Source organism: Mobula birostris, chromosome 28 (genome assembly GCF_030028105.1).
Source record: "Mobula birostris isolate sMobBir1 chromosome 28, sMobBir1.hap1, whole genome shotgun sequence".
Classification (NCBI taxonomy): domain Eukaryota; kingdom Metazoa; phylum Chordata; class Chondrichthyes; order Myliobatiformes; family Myliobatidae; genus Mobula; species Mobula birostris.
This window is the reverse complement of record NC_092397.1, coordinates 17447082-17474698: the sequence shown is the minus strand read 5'-3', so window position 1 is coordinate 17474698 and position 27617 is coordinate 17447082. Positions and strand designations below refer to the sequence as shown.

At 49.0% G+C, this 27617-nt stretch overlaps 1 protein-coding gene across 3 annotated transcripts in view; it reads left to right on the top strand.

Moving 5' to 3' along the window:
• syvn1 (synovial apoptosis inhibitor 1, synoviolin) overlaps window positions 1–27617 on the top strand; it is an 83737-nt gene that overhangs the window by 37222 nt on the left and 18898 nt on the right. For all 3 annotated transcript variants that reach the window (XM_072245987.1, XM_072245988.1, XM_072245989.1), the window contains exons 5-12: window positions 1011–1059; window positions 9510–9613; window positions 12244–12370; window positions 14214–14313; window positions 16836–16901; window positions 20291–20407; window positions 24218–24357; window positions 26078–26239. In XM_072245987.1, coding sequence (XP_072102088.1) covers window positions 1011–1059; window positions 9510–9613; window positions 12244–12370; window positions 14214–14313; window positions 16836–16901; window positions 20291–20407; window positions 24218–24357; window positions 26078–26239 — 865 coding nt within the window. The remainder of the gene's footprint in view (window positions 1–1010; window positions 1060–9509; window positions 9614–12243; window positions 12371–14213; window positions 14314–16835; window positions 16902–20290; window positions 20408–24217; window positions 24358–26077; window positions 26240–27617) is intronic.

Sequence of the window (27617 nt, the reverse complement as noted above, 5' to 3'; positions counted from 1 at the left end):
AGGTCTTTGGACTGTGGGAGGAAACCGGAGTACTCGGAGGAAACCCACGCGGTCACGGGGAGAATGTCCAAAGTCCTTATAGGCAGTGGCGGGAACTGAACCTGGGTCACCTGTATCGTAAAGCGTCGTGCTGACCGTGCCGCCCCAACACAGCGAGGCTCACTTTGGGCTCTGCATTAAGTACCAACTGTATCACCCCAAAGCCCTTTAAATGTTTCTGAAGGATACATTCCCAAAACATCTTCCGGCATTCCTCCCGCTCCTTACTGGCTGATGCAGATTCCCAATGGGAAAGCAGGAAAAAGAAACGGTGTTTCACTTAAACAGGCGCGCTGTTGCTGGTGTGGACTTGTTGAGAAGAAGAGCCAGTTGTGACTGTAATCCAAACTAATCATAGTGTCAGTATCTCATCTTCCAATGCTGATCCTGCTTTCTATCACCGACATTCAGGCGACAGATAGCTCGGTAAGTTAGCAGAAACTGAATGTGACTGAGGCTGGAGGCAGTGTTGCTTTTAAAAATTGAGGTTGTGTCCTTGGTATCAATATCCATTCAGAAATCGGACGGCAGAGGGGAAGAAGCTGTTCTCGAATCGCTGATTCAGGCTCCTGTACCTCCTCCCTGATGGTAACAATGGGAAGAGGGCATGTCCTGGGTGATGGGGGGGGTCCTTAATGATGGACGCCACTTTTTTGAAAGCATCGCTCCTTGAAGGTATCCTGGGTGCTCCCTGAAGTTGGTAAATGGGGGTTCCTTTGGCCAATATAGGAGCAATACACCACACAGAGTCTGTATTGTCACCTGCAGACCGGTAGGGAGACAAACTCCACCCTAGCACTTTTTAACGTGTTTGAGAACCTTGCCTCTTATAGAGTATTTCGGGGTAATGTTAGTGTTCCAGCCGAGACATCGTGGAGTCTTTTACGGGGCTTGTAGTGTCAGTAGCAACCGTGCGGTTTCTAGTCTGCGGGTTCCACTATCCTCACCCGCTTGTTTGTCTTTCTGCGCAGATGGAGAGGAGTCCGAACATCTCAGTGCTGTTTCACTTCCGGGTCACTTGTGAGTACCAAGTGTTGGGCGGGGCTCTGGACATTGGGGTGGGGGGGGGGGTCAGTGGTCTAACTCAGGAGCCAGGCGGGAGTACAACTCATGCAGGCCACGCCATTCCAATCCGTTCAGAGTTAAATCACTTCCCCCAAAGCCCTTCTCCCGCACACTTCAAGTCTGAACCATTTGGAATAATATCATTTATGTGCGGTGCAGATCGGTCTCTACTAAAAGTGGTATAAGGCATTCCTTCCCTCCGCTAGCCTGCAGGTCACCCTTGGGCAGGCTGTAGCCCCCTCCGATCAGAGTCTCGTGAAGCCCTGGGTACAGGCGGTGGATGGTCGTATGAGCAGCCAGTGCAGATCACAAGCCCTGGTTATGTGACCACCGACACCAGGCAGACAATCTCTGCAGAGTATTGATAGTGGCGGGGGGGGGGGGGTCACCCGTCTTGTAAAGACATTGCCCAGAAGAAGACAATGGCAAACCTCTTCTGTAGAAAATTTTGCCAAGAACAATCATGGTCAAGGAAAGTCCACGATCGCCCACGTCACACAACATGGCACGTAATGATGATGACTATCAATTGTTGCATTGTCCTTGTTTGGGGATTAGACAGATTTTCTGAATGTAATCCTCAAAAAGGCTTTGTGGAAATCCTTTTGACCACGCATTTCTTACACTGTTAGCTCCTAACAACAATAATAATAGTAGTAATTTTATCTATTTATTAAGATGCCCTTCTCATCTGTCAAGCCTCATCACCCAGCAATCTCCCTGGACTTAACCTTAGCCTAATCACGGGACAATTTACAATAACCAATTAACCTACCAACCGGTACATCTGTGGACTGTGGGAGGAAACCAGAGCACCAAAAGACCTAATTCTCCTCCCAAATTTTGCGACCTTATGGTCTTCCAGAGGAAGCCCACGCAGTCCCAGGGAGAGTGTACAGGCAGCAGCGGGAATTGAACCCTGGGTCACCGGTGCTCCGAAGCATCTTGCTAACCGCTACACTACCATGCTGCTCCTAATAATCGTGATAATTGTAGATACAGATCACTTTTTATACTGACAATGTAGTTGAAAGAGCTTTGCAATGGGATAAAAGTACAAACATGAAAGTTACAATTTTTAAAAATCTGAAAATAAAGACAAAATGACGTTAGTTAAAAGCAAGATTAAATAGGTTTTGAGCTGGTGTTTAAAAGTGTCAACTGAGTCATAAGTGGTTTTAGATAAATTTAGCAGAGTAGTTCAAGAAAAGCTGACCTGCCAATTGTCTTTTGAGGGAGATTGTTTAAATTTAAAAGACCAGCAGGAGAAGACCTGACAGCTTGAGCAGGATTATCAAACGGAGGCAATTTTGTGATATACTCCAGTCGGAGACCGTAAAGAGCTTTAAAAACAAGTAAGAGAGCTTTTAAAATCAATTCTAAAAGATACAGGAAGCCAATGCAGAGTAGCTAGGACGGGAGTGATGTGTTCCCTCATCCTGGTTTTGGTTAAAAGTCGAGCAGCGGCATTCTGAATGAGTTGAAGTTTGACTGTGGGTTGCTTTGGAAGGCCAAAAAAAATTGCATTACAGTAATCCAGTCTATTCAATATAAAGGTGTTAATTAGTTTTTTTTCTCAGCTTCATGACTTGACAGAAACGAACGTACCTTTGCAATATTCCTGAAGCTTGGAAATGCTTCTCTGATCATTTTCATATGTGGGATTTGAAATTCAAACCTGTATCCAGTATCACACAGGCTAGTTACTTCTGATTTCACAAGTTCATCGAGAAGTTTATCTCTTTTGGCTTTGGGACCGACCAGCAGAATTTCAGTTTTATCCTCATTTAGTTTCAGGAAATTATTTCTCATCCTTTTTGATTATTGCTGCCAGACCAGAAGTCAGGGAAGGTGGGGGTGTTATCATCACCAGGCTCAACTTAGATATAGAGTTGTGTGTTGTCTGCATAACTGTGGAAATCAAGGTTATGCTTTCCACTGATGTCTCCTAAGGGGAGAATGTACAGGAGAAGAGTAGGGGACCAAGACAGCTTCCTTGAGCAACTCCAAAATGTACACGTATCTCTCAGAAAATTGATCTCCAAGATCGACAAAAGGTTTCTCTGTAAGATATATGAATGAAGCTAAGTAAGGGCACTACCAGAGAGGCCAGCCCTGTTCTCAAGGCGATCTAGGCACAGGTTGTGGTCGATTATGTCAAAGGCATCACTTAGAGAATGAGAACTGAGACTCTGGCATCAGTGCTGAACTGACGGTTGCTGTCTCCGAACTGTGGGGTTTGCTCAAAGGCAGGGGTTCCCGACCATTTTTATGCCACGGACCCTGGGTTGGGTCTAAAAACCTGACTGAAACTTTTCCAGAATATTTCCTCATTCAGAAAGTGACAATGAGCTGGGTCAGGCAGCGTCCGCAAAGGGAAATGGACAGTTGACATTTTGGGTCAAAATCCTTCCTCTGGGAAGACGGCTGGTATGAAGGGCTGGAACAAAATCTGGTGGGCGACTGGTGGATCCGGCTGAGGAGGGGAGAGAGTGGGAAGGGTTAGAGACTGGCAAGTGATGGGTGGTTATCACTCTTTGACAATCAGGCTCCTGAACTAGCGTGGATAACCTCGCTCACCTCAACAAAGAACTACTTAAACAGCTTACAGACTCTCCTTCAATTACTTTACAGCCTGTTCTCTGTATTTTCATGTGCACAGTTTCTCTTTGGTTGTTTACCAGTCTTTGCTTATGTATAGTTCTAAACTCTGTAGTGTTTTTTTTCTTGCAAACGTCTACAAGGAAACGAATCTTAAGGTGACATTTCACTTATCCGTGCTTTGTTGATAAATTTGCGTTGAACTGTGGCACTGAGCAGAAGGAGCAGTGTTTGGTTATAAACCCCCCCGGTCCTAAGCACGTGCAGTTTGAAATTTACATAGGTGATTCTAAAATTTGCCAGGCGGGGACAGCCCCGTCCCCAAGATGGTTCCTCTTCAAGCTGACGTGTCCTCTCTGAAGAGCCCGTCGCTGCTCCTGGACGTCCGCTGGCCGAGCGCGCACTGCTGTGGCGCGTGCAGCCTTGGCTTCGGTGACATGGCCCCACCAGGGTCAGGTTGGCCACCTGCCACGGCGACGCTAAATGCTGGAGGAACTGGGCAGGCCAGGCGGCCTCCGTGGAGAGGAATAAAGAGCTGCCGTTTCGGGCCAGGGCCCTTCATCGGGAAACACCTGCCCCTGCAGCTGGTGTCTGCGGGCGTGGGGCTGCCGTTTAAGAGTGAGGTCCCGGGCAGCGTCACCCACTCTGACTCAGCACACCGTCTCTCACCTTGCGGGCTGACTAGGGCCCCTTCCGGTTCAATAATACTTAATTAAAAAGGAGAAATCTACTCAAATACAGTTTTGTTTAAAAGGAAGTGCCAGGAAGTTGATGAGATTCAGCACTTTTTATAATTTACTTCTTGAGATACAGCGTGGAATAAGCATTTCCCTTTGAGGATTAAACCTGGGATCTAGCCTAATCACGGAACAATTTACAATGACCAATTAACCTACCGACCGGTCGGATTTTGGATTGTGGGAGGAAACCGGAGCACCCGGAGGAAACCCAAGCAATCACTGGGGGAGAACGTACACGCTCCTTACAGGCAGCGGTGGGAATTGAACCTGGGTCGCCTGTACTGTGAACCGCCGTGCTAACCACTACACTACTTTTTTTTTTGAACAGAAGCAAGATGAAGAGGAATATCTAAAAGCCCTATACCTGTATAAGTGGGATATTTAGACACTGTTAATGGAGCGTAACATCAGAATTGGGAGCCGGAATCGGCCGTTTGGCCCATCAAACCATCAGCAGGGCAGCATGGTAGTGTGGCGATTAGTGTAATGTCTTACAGCGCCAGTTGAAAGAGTGAGGTTCAATTCCCGTTGTGATTTTTTTAGGAGTTCGTGCGTTCTGCCTGTCACCGGATGTGGTTCCTCGCACAGCACAAAGACGTACGGGTTAAGGTTATTAAGCTGTGGGCATGCTCTGTTGGCGCCAGAAGCATGGTGACACTTGTGGCCTGCCCCCCCCCCACCCCCCCACCCCCCAGCATATCTGGGGTCGTAGACAAAAATATTTTTCACTGTGTTTTGATGTACATGTGACAAGTAAAGTTAATTTTTACCTTCTAGCTTCAAGCCCTGCACCACCATTCCGCAAGATCACGGTTAATCTGGCTGTGGACACGTCTCCACTTAACTGCTGCCTTCTTCAACCCACCCCCCCCCCCCCATAATCCCCCTGCTGTACAGAAATCTTAACTGTTGACTGAAGTATATCCTATACTGCTCTAAGATGACATTTGACACCTCGTGCAGTCTTTCAGATTGGGTAGCGTAGAGGTTAGCATGACGCTTCACAGTACAGGCAACCCAGGTTCAATTTCCGCCATAAGGAGTTTGTGCGTTCTTCCCCCGTGACTGTGTGGGTTTCCTCCGGGTGCTCCGGTTTCCTCCTATAGTCCAAAGACTGTAGGTAATTGGTCTTTGTAAATTGTCCTGTGATTAGGCTAGGGTTGAATTGGGGGATTGCTTTGTGGTGTGGTTGGAAGGGCCACTCCACACACTATCTCAGTTAGCAAAAAAAATTGGTTATATTGTTGTCATGTGCATTAGGATGCAATGGAGTTCCTTGCTGGCATGAAGCTCATAAAATTCATGAGAGAATATTCATGGTAGTAAATATAACAAGCACAAAATAGAATGGTGCGAAGACGGCAGAGGAATCAGAAAGAAATGCTAAAGTAACAATAACAGAGTTAAGGGCCAGAGAATGTGACACAACTACAGGGAAGATGTAAGGGAGGCAGTTCAGTAGTCTTGACAGCAATGGGGAAGAAGCTGTCCTTGAGTCTTGTCATCTGAGCTTTCAGGCTCCTGTATCTTCTACCAGAAGGTAGAAAAGGTTTGAGGTGGGAGGGGATGTGGCCAAGCAGGCATCTTTGACTATACTTGCAGGTTGAGTCAGAGGTGAAGAAGGCAAATGCAGTGTTAGCATTCATTTCAAGAGGTCTGGAGTACAAGAGCAGGGATGTGATGCTGAGGCTTTATAAGGCACTGGTGAGGCCTCACCTTGAGTATTGTGAACAGTTTTGAGCCCCTCATCTTAGAAAAGATGTGCTGGTGCTGGCATTGGAGAGAGTCCAGAGACTGTTCACAAGGATGATTCCAGGAATAAAACGGTTATCAAATGAGGAACGTTTGATAGTTCTGGGTCTGTTCTTGCTGGAATTCAGAAGGATGAGGGGGGGATCTCATTGAAACCCTTCGAATGTTGAAAGTCCTAGACAGAGTAGATGTGGTAAAGATGTTTCCCATGGTGGGAGAGTCTAGGACAAGAGGGCACAGCCTCAGAATGGAGGGGCGCCCATTCAAAACAGATGTGGAGAAATTTCTTTTGCCAGAGGGTGGTGAACTTGTGGAATTTGTTACCACAGGCAGCTGTGGAGGCCAGGTCATTGGGGCAGAGCGTGATTGGTTCTTGATTGGCCATGGCATCAAAGGTTATGGGGAGAAGGTCTGGGAGTGGGGCTGAGGAGGGGGATAAAAGGATCAGCCATGATTGAATGGCGGAACAGACTCGATGGGTCAAATGGCCTGATCCTGCTCTGATGTCCTGTGGTCTAATCACAAGATTCTGCAGGTGCTGGAAATCTAGAACAATACACATAGACGCACACAGACTGAGACATACACACACAATGCTGTCAGGACTCAGCAAGTGAGGCAGCGTCTATGACCAGCTGGCATTTTGGGCTGAGATGCTTCATCAGGACTTGGTTACACTGCGTAGATGCTACCCGAGCTGCTGAGTTCATCCAGCATTTCTGTGTGTGTTTTGCTTGACTGTACTTTAAACCTTTGCTTCAGGAAGGCTGACAGTATCATCAAGAAATGGCTGAGATAATTGGAGATGTGTTGTTAATTCTGACTTGAGCAGGCCAAAGCGACTGGGGGAGAAGTTTCTCTTACCTGTATAATAACCCCTGTCAATGCTGCGGTTTATACTCCGACTGCACCACTACTTAACGCTCTTATGGACTGACGGACATCACAACCCAGTGCCGTCCCTGCCTTGGGAATCTGTGGAATGGGACAGTGTTGAGGGCAATTTATTTGTCATTTGGCCCATCGAGTCTGCGACACCATTCCATCACTTTCCTAACTTCTCCTCCAGCCCTTGGCACCCTGACCAATCATTAACCTATTGATTACTTAAAGTGTACCCATTGACTTGGTCTGTGTAATGTTTTCCACAGATTCACCACCCACTGGCTAAAGAAATTCCACTCCATTTTTGTTCTAAATGGATGTCCTGTGTCCCCTTGTCCTAGACTTCCCCACTACAGGAAACATCTTCTCCGTGTACGCTGTCTAAGCCTTTCAATATTCAAAAGAGATCTGTCCCCAACTCCCTCCTCCTAAACTCCATCAAGTACAGGCCCAGAGCCATCCATCACTCCTCATGTGATGAGCCTTTCCTTCCTGGGATCAATCCCGTGAACCCCCTCTAGACGCTCTACAATGCCAGCACATCCCTCCTTACATAAGGGGCCCAGAACTGCTCACAATATTCCCACTGTGGTCTGACCAATGCCTTATAAAGCCTCAGCATTACATTCTTGCTTTTATATTCTCATCCTGTCGAAACGAATGCTAACATTGCATTTACCTTCCTTGCCACTGGTTCAATCTACAAGTTGACCTTTAGGACGAGGTCTGCCAAGTCCCTTTGTACGTTGGATTTTTGAATTATCTCCTTGTTTAGAAAATAGTCTCTGCCTTTATTCCTTCTAAAGTGCATGACCATACACTTCCTGCACTATATTCCTTCTGTAACAACTTTGCCCGTTCTCCCAATCTGTTGAAGTCCGTCTGCAGCCTCCCTGCTTCCTTAACACGACCTGCCCCTCCACCTATCATCTGCAAATTTGCCCGCAAAGCCATTAACTCTGTCATCCCAGTCACTGAGTTTGAATTGGCTTTATTTCTTACATCCTTCACATACATGAGGAGTAAAAATCTTCACATTATGTCTCCGTCTAAATGTGCAATCATAGTAATACATAATAATTTATAATAAATAAAACAGTCAATGTAATATAGAGTACACTTAAGTCAGCATGGTCCATCAGTCTGATGGCCTGGTTTCTATGTTTCTAAGAAGTTGTTCCAGAGCCTGTTGGTCCTGGCTTTTATGCTGCGGTACTGCTTCCCAGATGGTAGCAGCTGGAACAGATTCTGGTTGACGTGACTCGGGTCCCTAATGATCCTACACCTGTCTTTGTAAATGTCCTGAACCATGGGAAGTTCACATATACAGATGCGCTGGGCTGTCCGCACCACTCTCTGCAGAGTCCTGCGATTAGGGAGGTACAGTTCCCATACCAGGCAGTGATGCAGCCAGTCAGGATGCTCTCAATTGTGCCCCTGTAGACAGTTCTTAGGATTTGAGGGCCCGCACCAAACTTCCTCAACTGTCTGAGGCGCTGTTGTGCTTTTTTCACCACACAGCTGGTGTGTACAGACCACGTGAGGTCCTCGGTGATGTGGATGCCAAGGAACTTGAAGCTGTTCACCCTCTCAACCCCAAATCGATTGATGTCAATAGGGGTTAGCCAGTCTCCATTCCTCCTGTAGTCCACAACCAGCTCCTTTGTTTTTGCGACATTGAGGGAGAGGTTGTTTTCTTGACACCACTGTGTCAGAGAGATGACTTCTTCCCTGTAGGCCACCTCGTTATTGTTTGAGATAAGGCCAAGCAATGTAGTGTCATTGGCAAATTTAATTAGCAGATTGGAGCTGTGGGTGGCGATACAGCCACGGGTATACAGGGAGTAAAGGAGGGGACTCAGTACGCAGCCCTGAGGGGCTCCTGTATTGAGGGTAAGAGGGTTGGAGGTGAGGGAGCCCACTCTTACAACCAGCTGGCGATCTGACAGGAAGTCTAGGATCCAGCTGCACAAGGCAGGGTCAAGGCCCAGGTCTTTGACCTTCTTGTCGAGCCCGGATGGAACTATGGTGTTGAATGCTGAACTGTCATGTAAAGAAGCGTTCCCAAACATCGCGGTTAGCGTGACGCTATTACGGCTCGGGGCATCGGAGTTCAGAATTCAATTCTGTTGTCCTCTGTGAGAGGTTTTTGTGTCCTTCCAATGACTGTGTGGGTTTCCCCCCACAGACCAAAGACTTGATGGTTAGTTGGCCATTGTAAATTGTCCTGTGACTGGGCCAGGGTTAAATAGGAGAGTTGCTGGGCTGTGTGGTTTGGCCAGAAGGAGCTGTTCCATTTCCCAGATAAATGGACAAAAACCCACCCCTGCGGCACTCCACTAGTCACCGGCGGGAAGGAGTTCTGTTCACCGCGTTCAAACGCTGACCCTCGGTTGCTAAAACCTGTGCCCTTTCTGTCTCCTGCAGCGCTCATGGGCTTGCTGACCGTGCTGGACCTGCTCTTTGTGAACCATGCCTGTCACAGCATCATCACTCGAGGAGCCTCTGTCCAGCTGGTGTTCGGCTTTGAGGTGAGACTGGGTCCCGCTTTCACAAACTGCCGCGGCTCTGAAAGTGTACGTTAGGACTGGTACCTCTTGTGGAATTGGCTTCAAAGGAGTTGTGTGACCATAACCCATCTGGGGCCTCCGTGGATGTCGCGTCCTCGCTGTCCGGATACGCAAGCCTGGGCAGTATAATTGAGGACACACAGTCCTCTTTTATTGTCATTTAGTAATGCATGCATTAAGAAATGATACAATGATTTTCCAGAATGGGATCACAAAAAACACATGACAAACCAACTTAAAAGCTAACAAAAACCACATAATTATAGCATATAGTTACAACAGTGCAAAGCAATACTGTAATTTGATAAGAACAGACCATGGCACAGTGAAAGTCTCAAAGTCTCTCGAAAGTCCATTCAACTCACACAGACGGTAAACCTCCAGCACCGCCAACTTGCCTGTGCAGCATCCCGGAAGCATCTGACCACAGTCCGACTCCGAGTCCGTCCGAAAACCTCCGAGCCTCCGACCACCTCTTCGACACCGAGCACCATCTCTGCCGAACACTTCAACCCCAGCCCCAGCAGCAGGCGATACGCAAAGCCAAGGATTTGGGGCCTTCATCTCCGGAGATTCTTGATCGCACAGTAGCAGCGGCAGCGAAGCAGGCATTTCAAAAGTTTTTCTCCAGATGTTTCTCTGCGCTTCTCACGGCTGTCCCCATCAAATCCGGATTGTGCACGGCCCCTAGTTACACATACGATATCATTCGGAATGGCTGCACGCGCTGCCATCTTCTCCTCCTCAGATCAGTACGATACGGAGAGCAAGCTGTTGCCCGTGTAGCAAGCTTTCCTCCTCTACGCATTTGATGAACCCAGAGGAACGGCAGAGACCGATAGCTCGGCGCCAGCGGCGTTATGGGAGTTGCCAGTTGGCATTGAACTCAACGCAGGACTGTCTTGGAGTCTCCAGCTCCAGATTTTTCCCTCGGGGTTCACTCCCGAAGCCTTCTCTGAGAGCGGGTACAGCCGCAAGGCAGCGGAGGTTTGATATCAGAGTTTTCCTTCTCCTTGATGAGCTGATGACGCTCATCTGTCCGAAGAGCCAGTAACCTGCCTTGGCCCCTTCGCCTGTCTGTAGAAAGGGTTCTGCCGAGCTTAGTAGCTGAGCTGCAGGTGGCCGGGAGCTGGGCTTGGTTGTCAGAGGCTGTTTGAGGGCCACGCCACTGGGAGTGTTTAGTAGACAGTGGGGGCTCGTCCCCACTAACACTCCCAGCCATAGTAAGCTTGAGGAATAGCCCAAAATTAGTCAACTTGGCTTCTTTCCTATTGAAGTGATTTAGGGTCCTGAAGAACCACAGGGCAGAAGCAGACCCTTTGGCCCATCTAGTCTGCCCTATCCCTTCAACCAGCCCCTGGACCTCCCACCCCCTCCTTCCAAACTTCTCCAAATGTTGAAATCAAAGCCACGCACGGAGAGGCGGCCAAAACGTCGGCTGCCCTTTTTGGAGAGGAGAATGGAAAGTCAGGTTGTTCCGCAAGTTGGGGGAAGTGTGGTGCTGAGGTTCCGAAATCACTGCAGAGCGGTTGGCACGGTAACGTAGCGGCTGGCGTAGCACTGTAACAGTGCCGCTGAGGTCAGTTCCCGCCACTGCCTGTGAAGGAGTTTGTACGTTCCCCTCGTGACCGCGTGGGTTTCCTTCGGGTTCCCAAGGTTCCTCCCAAGTTCCAAAGACGTACCGGTCAGTCAAGTCAAGTTTATTGTCATTTAGCTATATACATGTATCCAGTCAAAGGAGACAGCGTTTCTCCGGACCAGGGTGTAATGCACAGCAGTACACTTACCACACATAACACACAGTAACTTCTGAAGGCAAGGATAAAATCTACAGATGAATCACGCGTAAATAAACTGAAGTGCACTAATATTAAACATTAGAAGGAACGGGACAGATTAACCGGTGACACTTCGAAGGTGATGCAGCAGGGAGTTCTGAGGAAAGGAACTGTTTCCCATCCTGACCGTTCTTGTCTTTATGCTTCGGAGTCTCCTGCCTGATGGTAGAAAGTCAAAGGGGATGGATGGATGGGTGGGACCCTTGATAATACTAAGGACCCTGCGTACGCGGCACTCCTGATAAATGCCCCCGATGGACGGTAGGGAGACCCCTACGATCCTCTCGGCCGTTCTCACAGTCCTTTGTAGGGACTTCCGGTCCGATGCTCGGCTGCTCCCAGACCAGATGGAGATGCAGCTTGTCAGGACGCTGTCAATGGTGCTCCTGGAAAATGCAGTTAAAATGGAGGGGGGAGTTAGTAGATTAATTGGCCACAGGGTGTAATTGGGCAGCGCAGGCTCATGCGCCAGAAGCACCTGTCACCCCGCTGTATCTCTAAATAAAATACTGTGAAGGGAACCATGTATAAAAGCCGGTAGTTTTAATGTAACTGCACAGATTGCTGTTGAGACTGCAGCCGAAGCCTTGTGTAATTTCGATCTAGGACTTTAGGCTTATGTTGGTGGTAGTGCAGGGAAGGTTGGGTTTGTTCCTGAAGTGAAGAAGTTCATGTAAGAATTTATTAACCTTAACGTGATATATCCCCGAGGGTCAGGGTGTATATGCTAACCGCGGTGCTGTTTCCTTGCAGTACGCCATCCTGCTCACCATGGTCCTCACCATTTTCATCAAATACGTTCTGCACAGCATTGACCTGCAGAGCGAGAATCCCTGGGACAACAAGGCCGTTTACATGCTCTACACAGAACTCCTGACTGGTACGTAGGCTTTGCCGACCGACGAAGGCCTCTGCGACCACCCACGGGTTTGCAGCTGCGTTGCATCCCTGTGCGGGGTGGGGAGTCGTCGCTCGACTCCCCGCGCTCGCTCAACACTTCCGGGCGAATGAGCACGTTCAACAGAGTTTACAAAAAACGTGAGGACCCACCGGTAAGGGGAAAATCGTAAGCACGAGAAATCCGGGGCAACGCACACACAAAATAGTGGAGGAACTCAGCAGGTCGGGCAGCCTCCGTGGGAAAATATGTGCCCTCCTTGAGACGTTGACTGCTCACTCTTTTCCGTAGAAGCTGGTCCTCCAGCTTTCTGTGTGTGTTGCCAAGGGAAAAAACGAATTCTTTTTCCCAAGGTGATGGAGGCCAAAACTAGAGGACGTAAAGGGAGAGGGAAAGACTTAAAGGAGATCTTGGGGCAACTTTGCCAAATGGAAGTTGGTATATTAATGGAATAAGCTGCCAGGGACAGTGGCAGAGGTGGGTGCAATTATGGTTAGATATCAAATGTTGAAGGGTCTTGATGGAGAGGGTGGCGGGGGAGTCCAAGACCAGAGGGCACAGCCTCAGAATAGCAGGGTGTCTTTTTCGAACGGAGATGAGGAATTTCTTAGTCAGAGGGTGGTGAATCTGTGAAATCCATTGCTACGTACAGCTGTGCAGGGTATATTTAAGCCGGAGGTTGATGGGTTGTTGATCAATCAGGGAGTCAAAGGTTACGGGGAGAAGGCAGGAGACTGGGGTTGAGAGGGACAATAAATCAGACATGGCATGTCAAACCAGATTCGATGGACCGAATGGCCTAATTCTGCTCCTGTGTCTTGTGGTTTTCCTCCCACAGTCCAAAGACACACAAGTTGATAGGTTAATTGGTCATTGTAAATGGTCCTGTGATTGGTCTTGGGGGAATTGTTGGATGGCACAGCTCTATGCTATGTCTCAGTAAATAAATAGATACCATCAATAGGAAGGGTTTAGACCTGGGGACAACAGACCCCTCAGTTAATGGCAAGGCTGCATGGCATTAAAAAAAAAAGTTAGGGACCCCAAATTCCGAGGAGATGTGGGTGAAACACTAGCAAATGGGGCAGGCATGGTCAGCATTGAACTGTCGGAGAGACAGTAGTGAGGGAGTGTCTCACTGTCAGAGGGGCAGTACTGAGGGGGCGCCGCACTGTCATAGCATCAAAATCAATTTCTCCCTCTGGTGTACAAATTCTTCCCCAACATGGCCCTTCTATTCTGCACTGTGACCTTTCACCTCTCCTCACCTGCCTATTACTCCCCCCGGGTCCTCTCCTCCTTCCCTTTCTCCTCTGGTCCACTCTCCTATCAGATTCCTTCCTCTCCAGCCCTTGACCTTTCCCACCATTCTCTCCACCCCCCCCCCCCCCCGCCCCGGCTTCACCCATCACCTTCCAGCTATCCTCCTTCCCCTCCCTCTGCCTTTTTATTCTTGTTTTTTCTCCCCCTTCCTTCTCAGTCCTGAAGAAGAGTCTCGGCCCAAAATGTTGACCGTTTACCCATTTCCACCGATGCTGCCTGACCTGCTGAGTTCCTCCAGCATTGTATGCTTTGGGTTTCCATGAGCTGCCAATGTTCTCCTGTTTACGATAAATGCTGAACTAATTTTGGTCATCGTAATCACCTACTTAGCTTTAACTTTTTGCATATAGTCAAGTAGATTTGCAAAATTTGCATATTTACACATTCCAGCTTGCAGAACTCCTTTGAATATTCACACACTGGTGTGGTGAGCAGCATTGTCCTATATCCACAGTTTAATCCGTCGACGAGCTTTGTCACCGACTCTGATCTCTCCCTTCAGGGTTCATTAAAGTTCTGCTCTACATGGCTTTCATGACCATCATGATCAAGGTGCACACGTTCCCCCTGTTTGCGATTCGCCCCATGTACCTGACCATGAGGTAAGTGCCCAGAGCTGACTGCTGCCTTCCTCGGGACGCGAGTCTTGCCTCAGTTGTAGAAGGAAGGGGGAGAGACTTGAGGGAAGTGTTGATCATAAAGTGCCAAATGTTAATTCCTTATATGTCTAAATAGTTGGAGCTTGTTCAGTAGTCTTTATGTATTGGAATGTTATTCATGTTCAAAGTAAATTTGAAGCAAGATCTTGATCTTGCTTACCATCCCATGAGCCGCCTCCTCCCTCCCCGCAACTTCCGCCATCTCACCACTAAACATATCTTCACCTTCTCCACCACCACCACCTCTGCTTTCCACAAAGGTTGCTCTCCCCGTGATTCCCGTGTCCATTTGCCCCTCCCCACTAATCTCCCTCCCGGCAAGTGCTACACCTGCCCATTCACCTCCCTCCCTCACCTCCAGGCAGTCCTTGCCCGGTGGGGTGACACTTCGCCTGCGAATCTGTCGGGGCCGTCTCGTGTCTGGCGCTCCTGTTGCGCCCGCCTCGCCGATGCCAACTGGGGGGACCCGCTTCGTCGAGTATCATCCGCTCCATCCACCACAAGCGGAACTTCCCAGCAGGCAAGCGTTTTAATTCCCATTCCGACATGCCAGCCCGCGGCCTCTTCTGCCAAGATGGGGCCACCCTTAGGGTTGGAAGAGTGATGCCTCATACCATCTGTGTAGCCTCCAACCTGATAGCATGAACATTCCCCTTCATGGCTCCCCTTTTACCTGTCTACCGTCTCCATTTGGCTGCCTCCTTTCTCCCATGGTCCACTCTCCTCTCCTATCAGATTCATCCTTCTGCCCTTTATCTTTTCCACCTATCACCCCTCAGCTTCTTACTTCAACCCCCTCCCTCCCTCTTGGTCTCGCCTTCACATGCCAGCTTGTCCTCCATCCCCTGCTCCCACCTTACCCTGCTTTCTGCGCCTTCCTTTCCCGTCCCGATGAAGGGTCTCAGCCTGGGATGTCATCTTTGTTCCCCTCCATGCGGAGTTCCCCCAGCTTCGTTTGTCTGTAACTATAAATCAGAAGTTTTAATGAAAATTCTCTCACCTTCACAAGAGCGTAAGGGTTAACGTGTGGGGTGCATTTGATGGCTCTGGGCCTGATGGAATTGATAGCTTTGTGGCCAGCTTTGCAGACAATACGAAGATGAGTCGAGGGGCGGGTTGAGGAAACGGAGGCTGCAGAGGGACTTCAGACAGATTAAGAGAACGGGCAAGGAACTGGCAGATGGAATACCGAGTCGGGGAGTGTATGGCCATGCACTTTTGTAGAAGGAACAAAAACGTTGACTGTTTCTAAACAGGTGGGAAATTCAGAAATCTGACGTGCAATGGGACTTGGGTGTCCTCATACCGGATTCCCTGAAGGTTAACCTGCAAGTTGAGTCTGTGAGGTTGAGGAAGGCAAATGCAATGGTAGCATTCGTTTCGAGAGGACTAGAGAATAAAAGTGAGGATGTAATGCTGAGGGTTTATGAGGCGTTGGTTAGACACTGCTTGGAGTATTGTGAGCTTTTGGGCTCCTTATCGTAGAAAGGACGTGGTGACGAGGGTTCAGAGGAAGTTCACGAGAATGATTTCAGGAATGAAAGGGTTATCATCTGAGGAGCATTTGGCTCTGGGCCTGCACTCAGGAGATCTTCAGATCTCATGGAAACGTATCAAGTATTGAAAGGTCTACGTAGAGTGGACGTGGCGAGGAATCTTGGACCAGAGGGCACAGCCTCAGATTGGAGGGATGTCCTTTTAGAACGGAGATGAGGGATTTCTTTAGCCAGAGGGTGGTGTGAATCTGTGGAATTCATTGCCACAGATGGCTGTGGAGGCCAGATCATGGGGTGTATTTGAGTTGGGGGTTGAGAAGTTCTTGATTAGTCAGGGTGTGGAGAGCAAGCAGGAGAATGGGGTTGAGAGGGAAATGGACCAGCCATAATGAGATGGGCTGAATGGCCTAATTGTACTCCTATAAAGGCGGCGGTGGGCGGGGAAAAAAACTTCTAAATAATTTTAGTTGCAAATTCAAATAACTAGTTCTATTTCAAGCCCCGGCCGAGGTGGCTAGATTCAAACTCGTGCTCTGGTTCGGAGGCTCGGAGTTTTTCCCCTCTGTTCCCTCCGCCGCTTTGGAAAAGGCGCGGGTGATTGATAGACGAGCTCAGAAAAGCTGATAAAAACAGTTCTCGGAGTGTGACCGTAGCAAAAGATTGCTTAAACAGGTGCCGTTTTCCCTGGTATCTGAGCCAAGAATGTGCTAGAAAGTCCTGGCTAAATATGGCAAATGAAATGCTGTCGTGGGGAAACAAGTACTTTCTGCAGCGAGAACCAGGTCCCTCCATGAAACTTGCCTTAAAGGCAATTAAGCCGTCAACTAGGTGTCTTTTCCATGAATATCCCTCATCGCTCCGTCTCCCGCTACCTGTCGGTGAGCCCTTGCGGTGTGCCACTAGTGCGGCAAGGCTGGCATTGGCTGCCTGCTGGTCAGACCTGACGCTGTCTCGTTGTCTCCCTTTCAGGCAGTTCAAGAAGGCGGTGACAGATGCCATCATGTCAAGACGAGCCATCCGCAACATGAACACACTGTGAGTATCGGGTTGCTGACTCCTCTTTGCCCCGGCCAGTCGAGTGGTTGGCGTTGAGCCTCGTCTGGGCCGTCGATGTTTCGGGTGATCTGGCAGCCAGTTGGACTGGCTCAGCTGTGGAGGGCAAGTGATTGGGTCTTTAAAGTATTTAAGTTAGGCCGCGAGACCAGAAGACATAGGAGCAGAATTCTGCCACCGAGTCTGCTCCGCCATTCCATCATGGCTGATCCCAGGCCCCACCCAACCCCATACGCCTGCCTTCTCGCCATATCCTTTGATGTCCCGACCGATCAGGAAACGATCAACTTCCACCTTAAATACACCCACGGACTTGGCCTCCACCGCAGTCTGTGGCAGAGCGTTCCACAGATTCACCACTCTGGCTTAAAAAAAAATTCCTCCTTCCCTCAGTTCTAAAGGATCGCCCCTCAAATTTGAGGCTGTGCCCTCTAGTTCTGGATACCCCCACCATAGGAAATAACCTCTCCACGTCCACCCTATCTCGGCCTTTCAACATTCGGTAGGTTTCAATAAGATCTCTTCCCTCCCCCCTCACCATTTTTCTAAATTCTGGTTAGTAAAGGCCCAGAGCTGCCAAATGCTCCTTGTATGTAAGGCACAAAACTGTTGACAATAAGTGCAGCCTGACTAGTGTCTTACAAAGCCTCAATATTATCTCCTATAAAGGCTTAGCTCCTTGCTTTTATATTCTATTCCCTTTGAAATAAATGCCAACATTGCATTTGCCGCCTTTCCCACAGACTCCACCCGTAAATTGTAGGTTCTTGATCAGTAATGCGTTAAAGATTAAGGGGAGAAGGCAGGACAGTGGGGTAGAGGGGGAAAACAAGTCAGCCATGATTGTAGACTCGTTGGGCCGTGTGTCCCGATTCTACTCCTACATCCTACGGAGTTCCTGATTCTGCGAAATGGGTTTCCCATCAAGTCCTAAGTGTTGTGGATAAATGTCAGGAGCAGCGGACAGAATAGATCAGGCCGACTCAGAGAGTTGTTTCAGACTGAAGGGTTTTATTACATGATATCATGAAAAGCCCAGACTCCTAAAGCAGATCTCCACAGCTCTGCTCAACAATGGATTACACTCTTATTTACACCCCAGGCGTATGTGACAAGAAGCACTTAAATCTGAAAAAGGAGGGAACTTCAACTACAACTCGTTAGAATAGTGAAGTTGCACAATATGTCCTTGAGCGGTCATACATTTTCGTAACTGTTCTCAGGACGGTATATCAGGCTTTCCCAAACGCAAACGTGATGATTCTTAGAACAAGGAAGCACAGGCATAGTTATTTTCCCCATCCCGTCTACAAAGCACATTTCAGCCACACAGTGTACATTAGTCGCAGATAAGTGATTACAGACTTTGAATTCACATACTAGAAGATCATTAACCCCTTAACGTTGGTCACAATGTCTTACTATTTTTCTTCCACAGTTCCCTCCTTGTTAATCTTCTAGATTAACATTTGTTACTGTGGTATTTCCTCCTCTTCCTCATAAGAGGGCTCATATCCATAGGGGAAGGGTCTTTCCTTCTCGGGGTACACCTCTTCACCCCGCCAGTGCTCCTCACTAGCTTTATCTTTTACCATCTGGTATATCATTACGACACTCGCAGGGCTGGACAAAGTCCTCTTTATCAACTGAAAACAGCACAACCTCAGTGCTCCACATACACAGCCCTAAAGCACTTATCATTACCACTATAATTATTCCATGTGTTATCCAGCTTCCCCAGCCAGAAAACCATCCCCATATTCCTTCCCACCAAGATCCTCCACTGTTAAAGTTTTCGAGCTGTTCTCCCACCTTCCTAATCTCCTTAACCTTCTCCATAACGTGCTGGCCTAAGTCAGTTATGTTTCCCGTGGCATCAGGAATATAAGTACAACATTCCTCTTCATCGTAACTGTCCACGTTAATGTCATCCGTTGCCTCTCAAAGGTCCATTTAACGTCAGAGAAATCTATGCAACATACATCCTGAAATGCTTTCTCTTCACAACCATCCATGGGAAACAGAGTGACCCCAAAGAATGAATGACAGTTAAATGTTAGAACCCCAAAGCCCTCCCCAGCTCCCCCCTCCCACATGTAAGCGGCAGCAAGCAGCGATTCCCTCCTCCCTGCCACCAAACACTCAAGCGTGAGCAAAGCAACAGCAGAGACACAGACTTGCAGTACTCCAAAGACTACTCGTTCACCTGGTATTTAACATACCACAGGCTCTCTCTCTCTGTCTCTCTCCCTAATAAGCGAGAAAGGGGTGTCACCATTTCACAACGAGCAGGGAGACATAACAAACAACTCGCTGGTTAACAATGTTAAAAATCTGTTGCGTCACTTTTCCCAAGCTCTGTGCCCAAAGATCTCGGGTCTCTGGGCACACAGCCTTAGATCTTCCATCCCCCACGACACACCGGCCTCCGATTTTTCTCCCCTACCCCCGTCTCCAGGACCACAAAATCTTGGGCCTCCAAGGGTGAAAGAAGCTGTTTGGCCTTTAGCGTGCCGAGTAGCAGCCAGTTATGAAACCCCGAGAGCAGGTCCTATTCCAGCAAAGAACCATAGTCAGTGTGTAACTCCAGGTCGGGGTCTTCAAAAGAACCCAGAAAAGGGAAAAATAGAGATATTAAAGATGGAAATAGAGCTGTTACCAAAGGTGCAAGCAAGGAGTCACCGTTAGGCGCCATTTTCTCCTCTCTTAAATGTCCCTAATGTATCTGCCTCTACCACCTCCTTTGGCAGCACGCTTCACATTCCACACACCGCTCTGTGTGAAGTACTTGCCTCTGACACTCCCCCCACCCCCAATCCCATACTTTTTCCAATCACTTTAAAATCATTCTTTATATTAGCCATTTCAGTCCTGGGAAAAGTCTCTGGCTATCCAGTCTATCTGTGCGTTATCTTGTATAGCGCAATCTCTCATCTTTCTGCACTCCAAAAAGAAAAATCCATAACTCGCTCAGCCTATCTTCACGAGGCAGCACCCTGGTAAATCTCCTCGGCACCCCCTCGAAATCTTCCACGCGGTTCCTGTCATGAGGCGACTGGAACCAAGTTAGCATTTTGGGGCTGAACCCTTTGCCTGAACCAGGAAAGAGAGAAATAGTGACTGGTGCCTGACCTGAGTATATACAGTGTTTTACTGATATTTCCAGATAATTCGAAATGTTATGTTTCTCTTTCCGTAAATGCTGCCTGGCCCAAGGGTCACTGACATGAAACACCAAGTTTCTCTCTCCACAGATGCTGTCCAGCCTTCTGAGTATTTTCAGCAACTTTCTGTTTTTGTTTTGGATTTCCAGCGGCTTTAGATTTGCCTTTTTCTTTACTCCCGGGGAACTCACCTGTCCTCTCCTTCAGATACCCTGATGCCAGCCCGGAGGAGCTGCAGCTGACAGACAACGTCTGCATCATCTGCCGGGAGGAGATGGTGACCGGGGCCAAGCGGCTGCCTTGCAACCACATCTTCCACACCAGGTGAGTGCAGCCGACCGTGCCCACCGGGGTGGTGGGGTAGCTGCGAGCCGCATCGGGTTAGCGTTCACACTTTGGCCAAGACCTACACCATCCTCCGGCTCTGACAGCTTCCTCCCCGGAGTGGTGGACACGGCCCAGTCCATTGCAAGCACAGTCCCACCATCGAGCACATCTTTAAGGGACTCTCCCACAGGAAAGACTAGTCCATCATCGAGGACCCCACCATCCAGGCCGTGCTGTCTTCTTGCTGCTACCATTGGGCATGAGATACAGGAGCCTCGGGTCGCACACCACCAGGTTCAGGAACAGTTGTTACCACACAACCATCACGCTCCTGAACTGGCATTGATAACTTCACTCACCTCAACACTGAACTGATTCCACAACCTACAGACTGGCTCTCAAGAACTCTACAACTCGTGTTCTAAGTCTGATAATAAACCCCACTCTGAGGTAGATATTATCTATCTATCTTAGAATCGGGTTTAATATCGTCAGCATATGTCAAGAAATTGGTTAATTTTGCAGCAGCAGTACATTCTATTATACATAGTGGGGAAGGAAACTATTACGGTAGCTAACAAGAAAACCTGCAGATGCTGAAAATCCAGAGCAACACACACAAAGTGCTGGAGGAACTCGGGGGGCCAGGCAGTATCTATGGGGGGGGGGGGGGGACAAAAAGTACAGTCGACGTTTCAGGCCGAAACCCTTCAGCAGGACTGGAGAGAAAAGACATTAGATTTAAGAGCTGGGGGAAGGGGAGGGAGAAACGCAAGGTGATAGGTGGAACTGGGCGGGGAAGGATGAAGTGAAGAGCTGGGAAGTTGATTTGGTGAAAGAGATACAGGGCTGGAAGGGGGAGTCTATAGTGAAATAAGTAGTGCAAAAAAAGAAATTTTAAAAGTATTGAGGTAGTGCTCATGGGTTCAATGTCCATTCAGAAATCAGATGGCAGAGGGGAAGAATCTGTTCCTGAATCATTGAGTGTGTGCCTTCAGGCTCCTGTACCTCCTCCCTGATGGTAGCAATGAGAAGAGGACATGTCCTGGGTGATGGGGGTCTTTAATGATGGAAGCTGCCTTTCTGAGGCACCACTCCTTGAAGCTGTCCTGGATACTACAGAGGCCAGTGCCCGTGATGGAGCTGACTGAGTTTACAATTCTGCAGCTTACTTTGATCCATGCAGTAGCCCTCACCCACCCCCCGCCCCCATACTAGACGATGATGCAGCGATTTAGAATGCTCTTCACGGTACATGTGTACAAATTTGCAAGTGTCTTTGAGATACCAAATCTCTACAAACTCCTAATGAACTATAGCGGCCTTTATGGCTGCATCAATATGTTGGGGCCAGGTTAGATCCTCAGAGATATTGACACCCAGGAACTTGAAATTGTTCACTCTCTCCACTTCTGACCCCTCTCTGAGGACCGGTGTGGGTTCCCTCATCTTGCCCCTTCTGAAGTCCGCAATCGGCTCTTTGGTCTTACTGACGTTGAGTGGCAGGATGTTGATACGACACCACTCAACCAGCTGATGTATCTTTTATATATTTTTATTTTCACTGTGTGACTTCTTTTGCAGACTGGTGGCTTGTCAGATTTTATTGACGTGTAGCTTTTCGCAAATTCTATTGCATTTCTTTATCTTCCTGTAAATGGCCTGCAAGGAAACTAACTTCGGGGTAGTAGGTGGTACTGAACATTTGCCTTTGACCTGGGCCTTTCTGGTAAACCCCTCACTAAATAGCCCACTGTGCTAGAGGAACGGGGGACCTTGCAGGTCAGTTCAAATTGCCGCTCCTATTCCGACATGTTGGTTCACGGCCAGCTCTACCTGTGTTTGTCTGCGGCTGCACTAGCACACGATGAGGGCTGCTGCGGCCTTATTTTCTTGCAAAAGAGTGGATCCCGGACAACATCCCATGCCCCATCAGTCTACAGGCCACCACACTCGGGGGCTTGGGCTAAATTTTTTTTGGTGACTGTTTAACTGCTATCAACCATTTGTGCTTGTCCCCAGAGGAACGCCATTTCCTTTGGCTGTATTCACATGTTTGTTTAAAGTGGCACTTGAAGTTGAAGATGTACCAGTTAATTGGTCATTGTAACTTGTCTTGTGATTAGCCTTGGGTTAAGTGGGTGGATTGCTGGGAGGTGCGGCTTCATGTTTTGTCTTTAAATAAAGAGCTGGCCCTTGTCGATTTCTTGATTCATCAGGGCATCGAAGGTGACAGGGAGAAGGCAGGAGAATGGGGTTGAGAGGGGAAAGTCAGCCATGATTGGATGACAGTCACTGGATGGGCCGACTGGCCTACTTCTGCTCTTATGGGTAAAGATCCAAGGTTGTAGTGGTTGGAACAGAAAGTACTCCAGCTATGATCAAAATACCACTGACGTTGTCATGAAATTTGTTGTTTTTGCGGCAGCAGTACGGTGAAATACATTTTAAATTAGTAGTACGGAGACTTTTTTTAAAATATCTTTTGTGAGGTGGTGTTCATGGGTTGGTTCCTTGTCCGTTTGGAAACCTGATGGTGAGGGGAGGGAGCTGTTGGTTAGGACGTGGTCTATGGCTTCAGGCTCCTGTGCCACCTTCCTGATGGTGGCACTGAGAAGAGGGCATGTCCTGGGCGACAGCAGTTCTCTGAGGCATCACCTTTTGAGAATGTCCTCGGTGCTGGGGACGCGAATGCCCACGATAGAGCCGGCTGAGTTTACAGCCTTCCGCAGCCCTTTTCCGATCCTGTGCAGTCGCCCCTCCACACCAGACAGTGATGCAACTCCACGGTACGCCTGTAGAAATTTGTCAGAGTCTTTTGTGACGTGCCCAGTGCCCTCAAACTCCTAATGAGATGCAGTCGCTGGCCGCCTTTGTAATCGTATCGATATGTCGGGCCCAGGATGGATCCTCAGATGTTGACACCCCGGAACTTGAAACTGCTCCCCCTTTCCACTGCTGGCCCCTGGACGAAGGCTGGTGTCCACATTCTGTTCCTCGGAATTGCTGACGTTGAGTGCGAGGTCATTATTGTGACACTGCTCACCCAGCTGATCCGTCTCGCTCCTGTACACCACCTCGTCACCATCCGAACTTCTGCCCCCAGCCCTCCCGTCGTCAGCAAGTTTATCGACAGCTTTTGAGCTGTGCCGTGGGTGTAGAGAGAGTCGAGCAGTGGGCTCAGCGTACATTCTTGAGGTGCGCGGGCCTAACCTGCGTCTTATAAACGGGCGCAAAACTGCGGAGGCTGGAATCTGGAGCAACGCAAAATGTCGGAGGAGCTCAGCAGGCCAGGCAGCATCTGTAGAAAAGAGTCGACATTTCGTGCCGAGGTATCTGGACCAGAGCCGCAGTTTTTATGTGTACTTAAGGAAGACTTGATTAGTCAGGGCTTGAAGGGATGCGGGGTGGGGGAAAGGCAGGAGATTGGGTCTGATGGAGAAAATGGATCAGCCTTGATGAAATGGCGGAGCAGACTTGATGGGCCAAATGGCCTCAATCTGCTCCTATTTCTTGTGGTGTGGTGGCCTTATAGGGACTTCAGCCTGTTGATTCCTCTCCATAGATGCTGCCTAACCTGCTGTTCCTTCATTTTGTACGTGTTGCTCTGGATCTCCAGAAGCTGCCAGTGTTACCACCTCCAGGGATATTTGGATGACCCTTTGTTCCCTCAAGCTGTCCTGTTCGTGGAACCCCTCCTCCCCTTATTAAGTGTCCTCCAAAAACGAATCGGCTCGTCCGCTCTGCCCCGAGGCTCCTGTTTGGGCTGGTGGTCGTAACCTCTCTCTCTCCGTTCACTGCACACAGCTGCCTCCGCTCCTGGTTCCAGCGCCAGCAGACGTGCCCCACCTGCCGCATGGATGTGCTGCGGACCACGCTGCCCACACAGACGCCTGCACCAGCGCCCGCACAGCCGCAGGCACCCATTGTGCCCCAGCAGCCAAACCGTGAGTGCCGTTCTGAGCCCACGCCGCATGCAGGCTGAGCTCCCACGGGGTGGGGGGTGGTGCGGGACGGGGGTAGGGAAGGGGTTGTGGTTATGGGCTTGTGAAGTTGGGTGAAGGGAATACGGTTTGAATCCGCTTCAGAAACGCATCCCCGTGGAACCCGTGTGCTTTCTCTGGTTTCCTCCCACAGTCCAAAAATTTAATTGGTCATTGTAAATTATCCCATGATTGAGTTAAGGTGAAATCGGGGCTGTCGAGTGTTGCTGGGCAGTGCTCTCAAAGGACATCTTTTCTGCATCTTTTAATTATTTTTTTAGAGCCCAGGGTCTCTGTGTTCTTTCGTGCCCCACTTTTTACTATAAATGTCTTGCCCCCTATTTGACTTCTGTCAGTGCATCATCTTGCACTTGTTGGGATTAAGTTCCATCTGCCAACACGCCGCCCAGCTTGGCGTCTGATCGATATCCTGCTGTAGCCCTCGACCTTCCATCGCCGCCCGTCTCCAGAGTAATTCAGGATCCAGTTCACCACTCTGCACCAGGGACTTGGTCCTTTATGGTCTTTCGTGAAGCATTAGACTATGCCTACTGCCTTGCCAACGTCATTCATCTTTGTTACCTCTTAGTCTGGGTTTTGTTTTGGTCTTCCAGGCTCCCTCTTGTGTTAATGAAATCAGCGGCCCCCTCCCCCCACTCACCTGGACTCGAATGCCAACCTCCTCCCTGTCTCTATCCGCAGAACTGTTCCCAAAATGTCTTTCGCTCCCCAAGTAACGCTTAACCCACCTACGCAGTTTCATTTCCTAAGATGAGGTCAAGTTCTGCCTGGCTTCTCTTCAGACCATAATTCGGCCTGGTCCCACCGACCTACACCTGGTGCATAGCCTGCCACGGTCAACCTGGGCCAGAACTTCTTCCCTCAGGAAATGCTTATCCAAACTTCTCAAACGTTGAAGTCGAACCTCATCGCTGACAGCTCATTCCACACCACCCTCCTGAGTGAAGTTCCCCTTAACGATTTCACCTCTCACCCTTAACCTATGACCCCAAGTTCTAACCTTAGTAGAAAAAGACTGCTTGCATTTATTTTATCTTTTTCGTTGTTCCTCTCCGCGCCCTGTGGCACATCGGGCAGCGACCCTGCCATTTCACACTTTCTCTTTTTTTTCACCAAGTCCAAGTTCCGAGCTCGAAGCTCAACCCAGCACCGATGGGGAAACGTGCAAATTTGAACCTGGACCGCTCACCTCAGAAGTCCGGTGCGGAATACCACTACACCACCGATCGGCCTATTTGTCTTATCTAATAGCCCTCAAAATTTGTCTGTTCAATCAAATCTCCCCTCATTTTCCAACGCTCTCGAGAGTAAAGTCAGAACCTATACAGTATTTACTTATAAATCAGGTTCTCAATCCCCAGCAACAACCTTGTAAACTTTCTCTGTACTCTTTCGATTTTATTGATACCTTTGAGGAATTTAAACCCGACAAGTTACAAGTGAGGTGCAGGGGATAATCACCAGGGAAAGACTTCCTTGCCCTTTCTTTGTGGCTCGGGGAACAGATAGTCGGTGCTGGGCTGTCTCCTGCGGTGGTTTGAGATCACCTTCATCTCCCATCGAAACAGCGAGCTCGACAGTGGACATGGGCACAGCCAGAGACGGGTTTTTGTGAGGGGGGGGGTCGGTCAAGTGCTCATCCTGTCCTCCCTTCTGCTTCCAGTGCCTCCAGGGATGATGCCGCCCTTCCCGCCGGGCCTCTTCCCCTTCTGGCCGCCCGTGGCAAACCTGGGCCAGAACTTCTTCCCCCAGGCCCCGGGCGCAGCTCCCAACACACCGCAGCCCGGCGCTTCAGCTCCCTCTGGGTCGGATGCTCAGTCTAACGGTAAGTGTTCAACTGCGTGTGAAGGCGAAGCAAAAAAGCTTTTAAATAGCCGAAGTGCTGGGCTAATAAATTAAAGTTAATCCTGCACCCTCCGCAGCTTGGTGCCGAACTGTCGGATTTTCCCAGCAGTTGGTTGTTACTTTATTCGTATCACTTTCCTCCCACATCCCAAACACCTACAGGGTTAGTAGGTTACACACACACGCACAATGCTGGAGGAACTCAGCAGGCCAGGCAGCATCAATGGAAAACAAGTAAACAGTCAACGTTTTGGGCCAAGACCCTTCGACAGAGCTGCAGGGGAAAAAAAAGATGAGAAATCGTCATTTTAACTTCTCCGGTCCTGATGAAGGGTCTTGGCCCGAAACGTTGACTGTACTCCTTTCCGTAGATGCTGTCCAGCCTGCTGAGTTTCTCCAGCATTGTGTGTGTGTGTGTGTGTGTGTGTGTGTGTGTGTTGCTTAGATTTCCAGCATCTGTAGAATTTCTCTTGCTCGGGTTAGGAGGTTAATTGGTCACGTGGGTGTAATTGAGCAGTGGCCCTGTTACTGTGCTGTATCTCTGAATAACAAGTTTTTCAGCGAGCTCGTTTAAGGGAGAGCAGCAAGAAAGTCTGGGAAGTGGGGCCACCAGTGAGTTTCAACGGGTTAAACCGTGCGTTCTAAGCAAATTTACTGGGTGGGCAAAAGGAGAGGCTCGGCATAAATACAACTCGTCTTCCTACGGCATGGGACTACATTGGAGCCGGAGCAGGCATGGCTTCCCTGGCTTATTGACCTGAAACTAGTTGTAAACATGTCCCGAATTCAATTCAGAATTCAGCATAAGTTGCCGAGTTTGTCGCCGATTGTCGAGTCGGGGGAACTTGAAATAAAGGCGGCAGATTGTAATGACGAAACAGCGAGCTGTTAGCCTCCCCTCTCATTTGGGGAAGGACAGATACCTCTCCCTCTCTCATGAGAGAGCAAGTGAGCCGGGGGGGTGTCGAACTGTTGGGATGAACAGAGGTTTTCAGTGGACTCTAGATCGTGGTCTCTTTGTGGGGGGGCTTTGCTGTTGATTGCATGATGGTTGATTGGGGGGGGGCTTATGCTTTCTGCTGGAACAAGTGGGGGGAGGGTTGCCTTTTTTTTTAACTGCTTGTGTGGGAAGGGGAGTGGGGCTTTGAGGATCTAATGTTTTTCTGTCATTCTTTGGGATTTTCCCCCGTTTCGTGGCTGTCTGCGAAGAGTAAGAATTTCAGGTTGTATACTGTATACATTGATAGTAAATGGAACTACTGAAGTTGCTGGACTTCAGGAGAATGAGGAGCAGGGTTCTCATTGAAGCCTGTCCCATATGGAAAGGCCTAGAGAGGATGTGGAGAGGATGTGTCCTA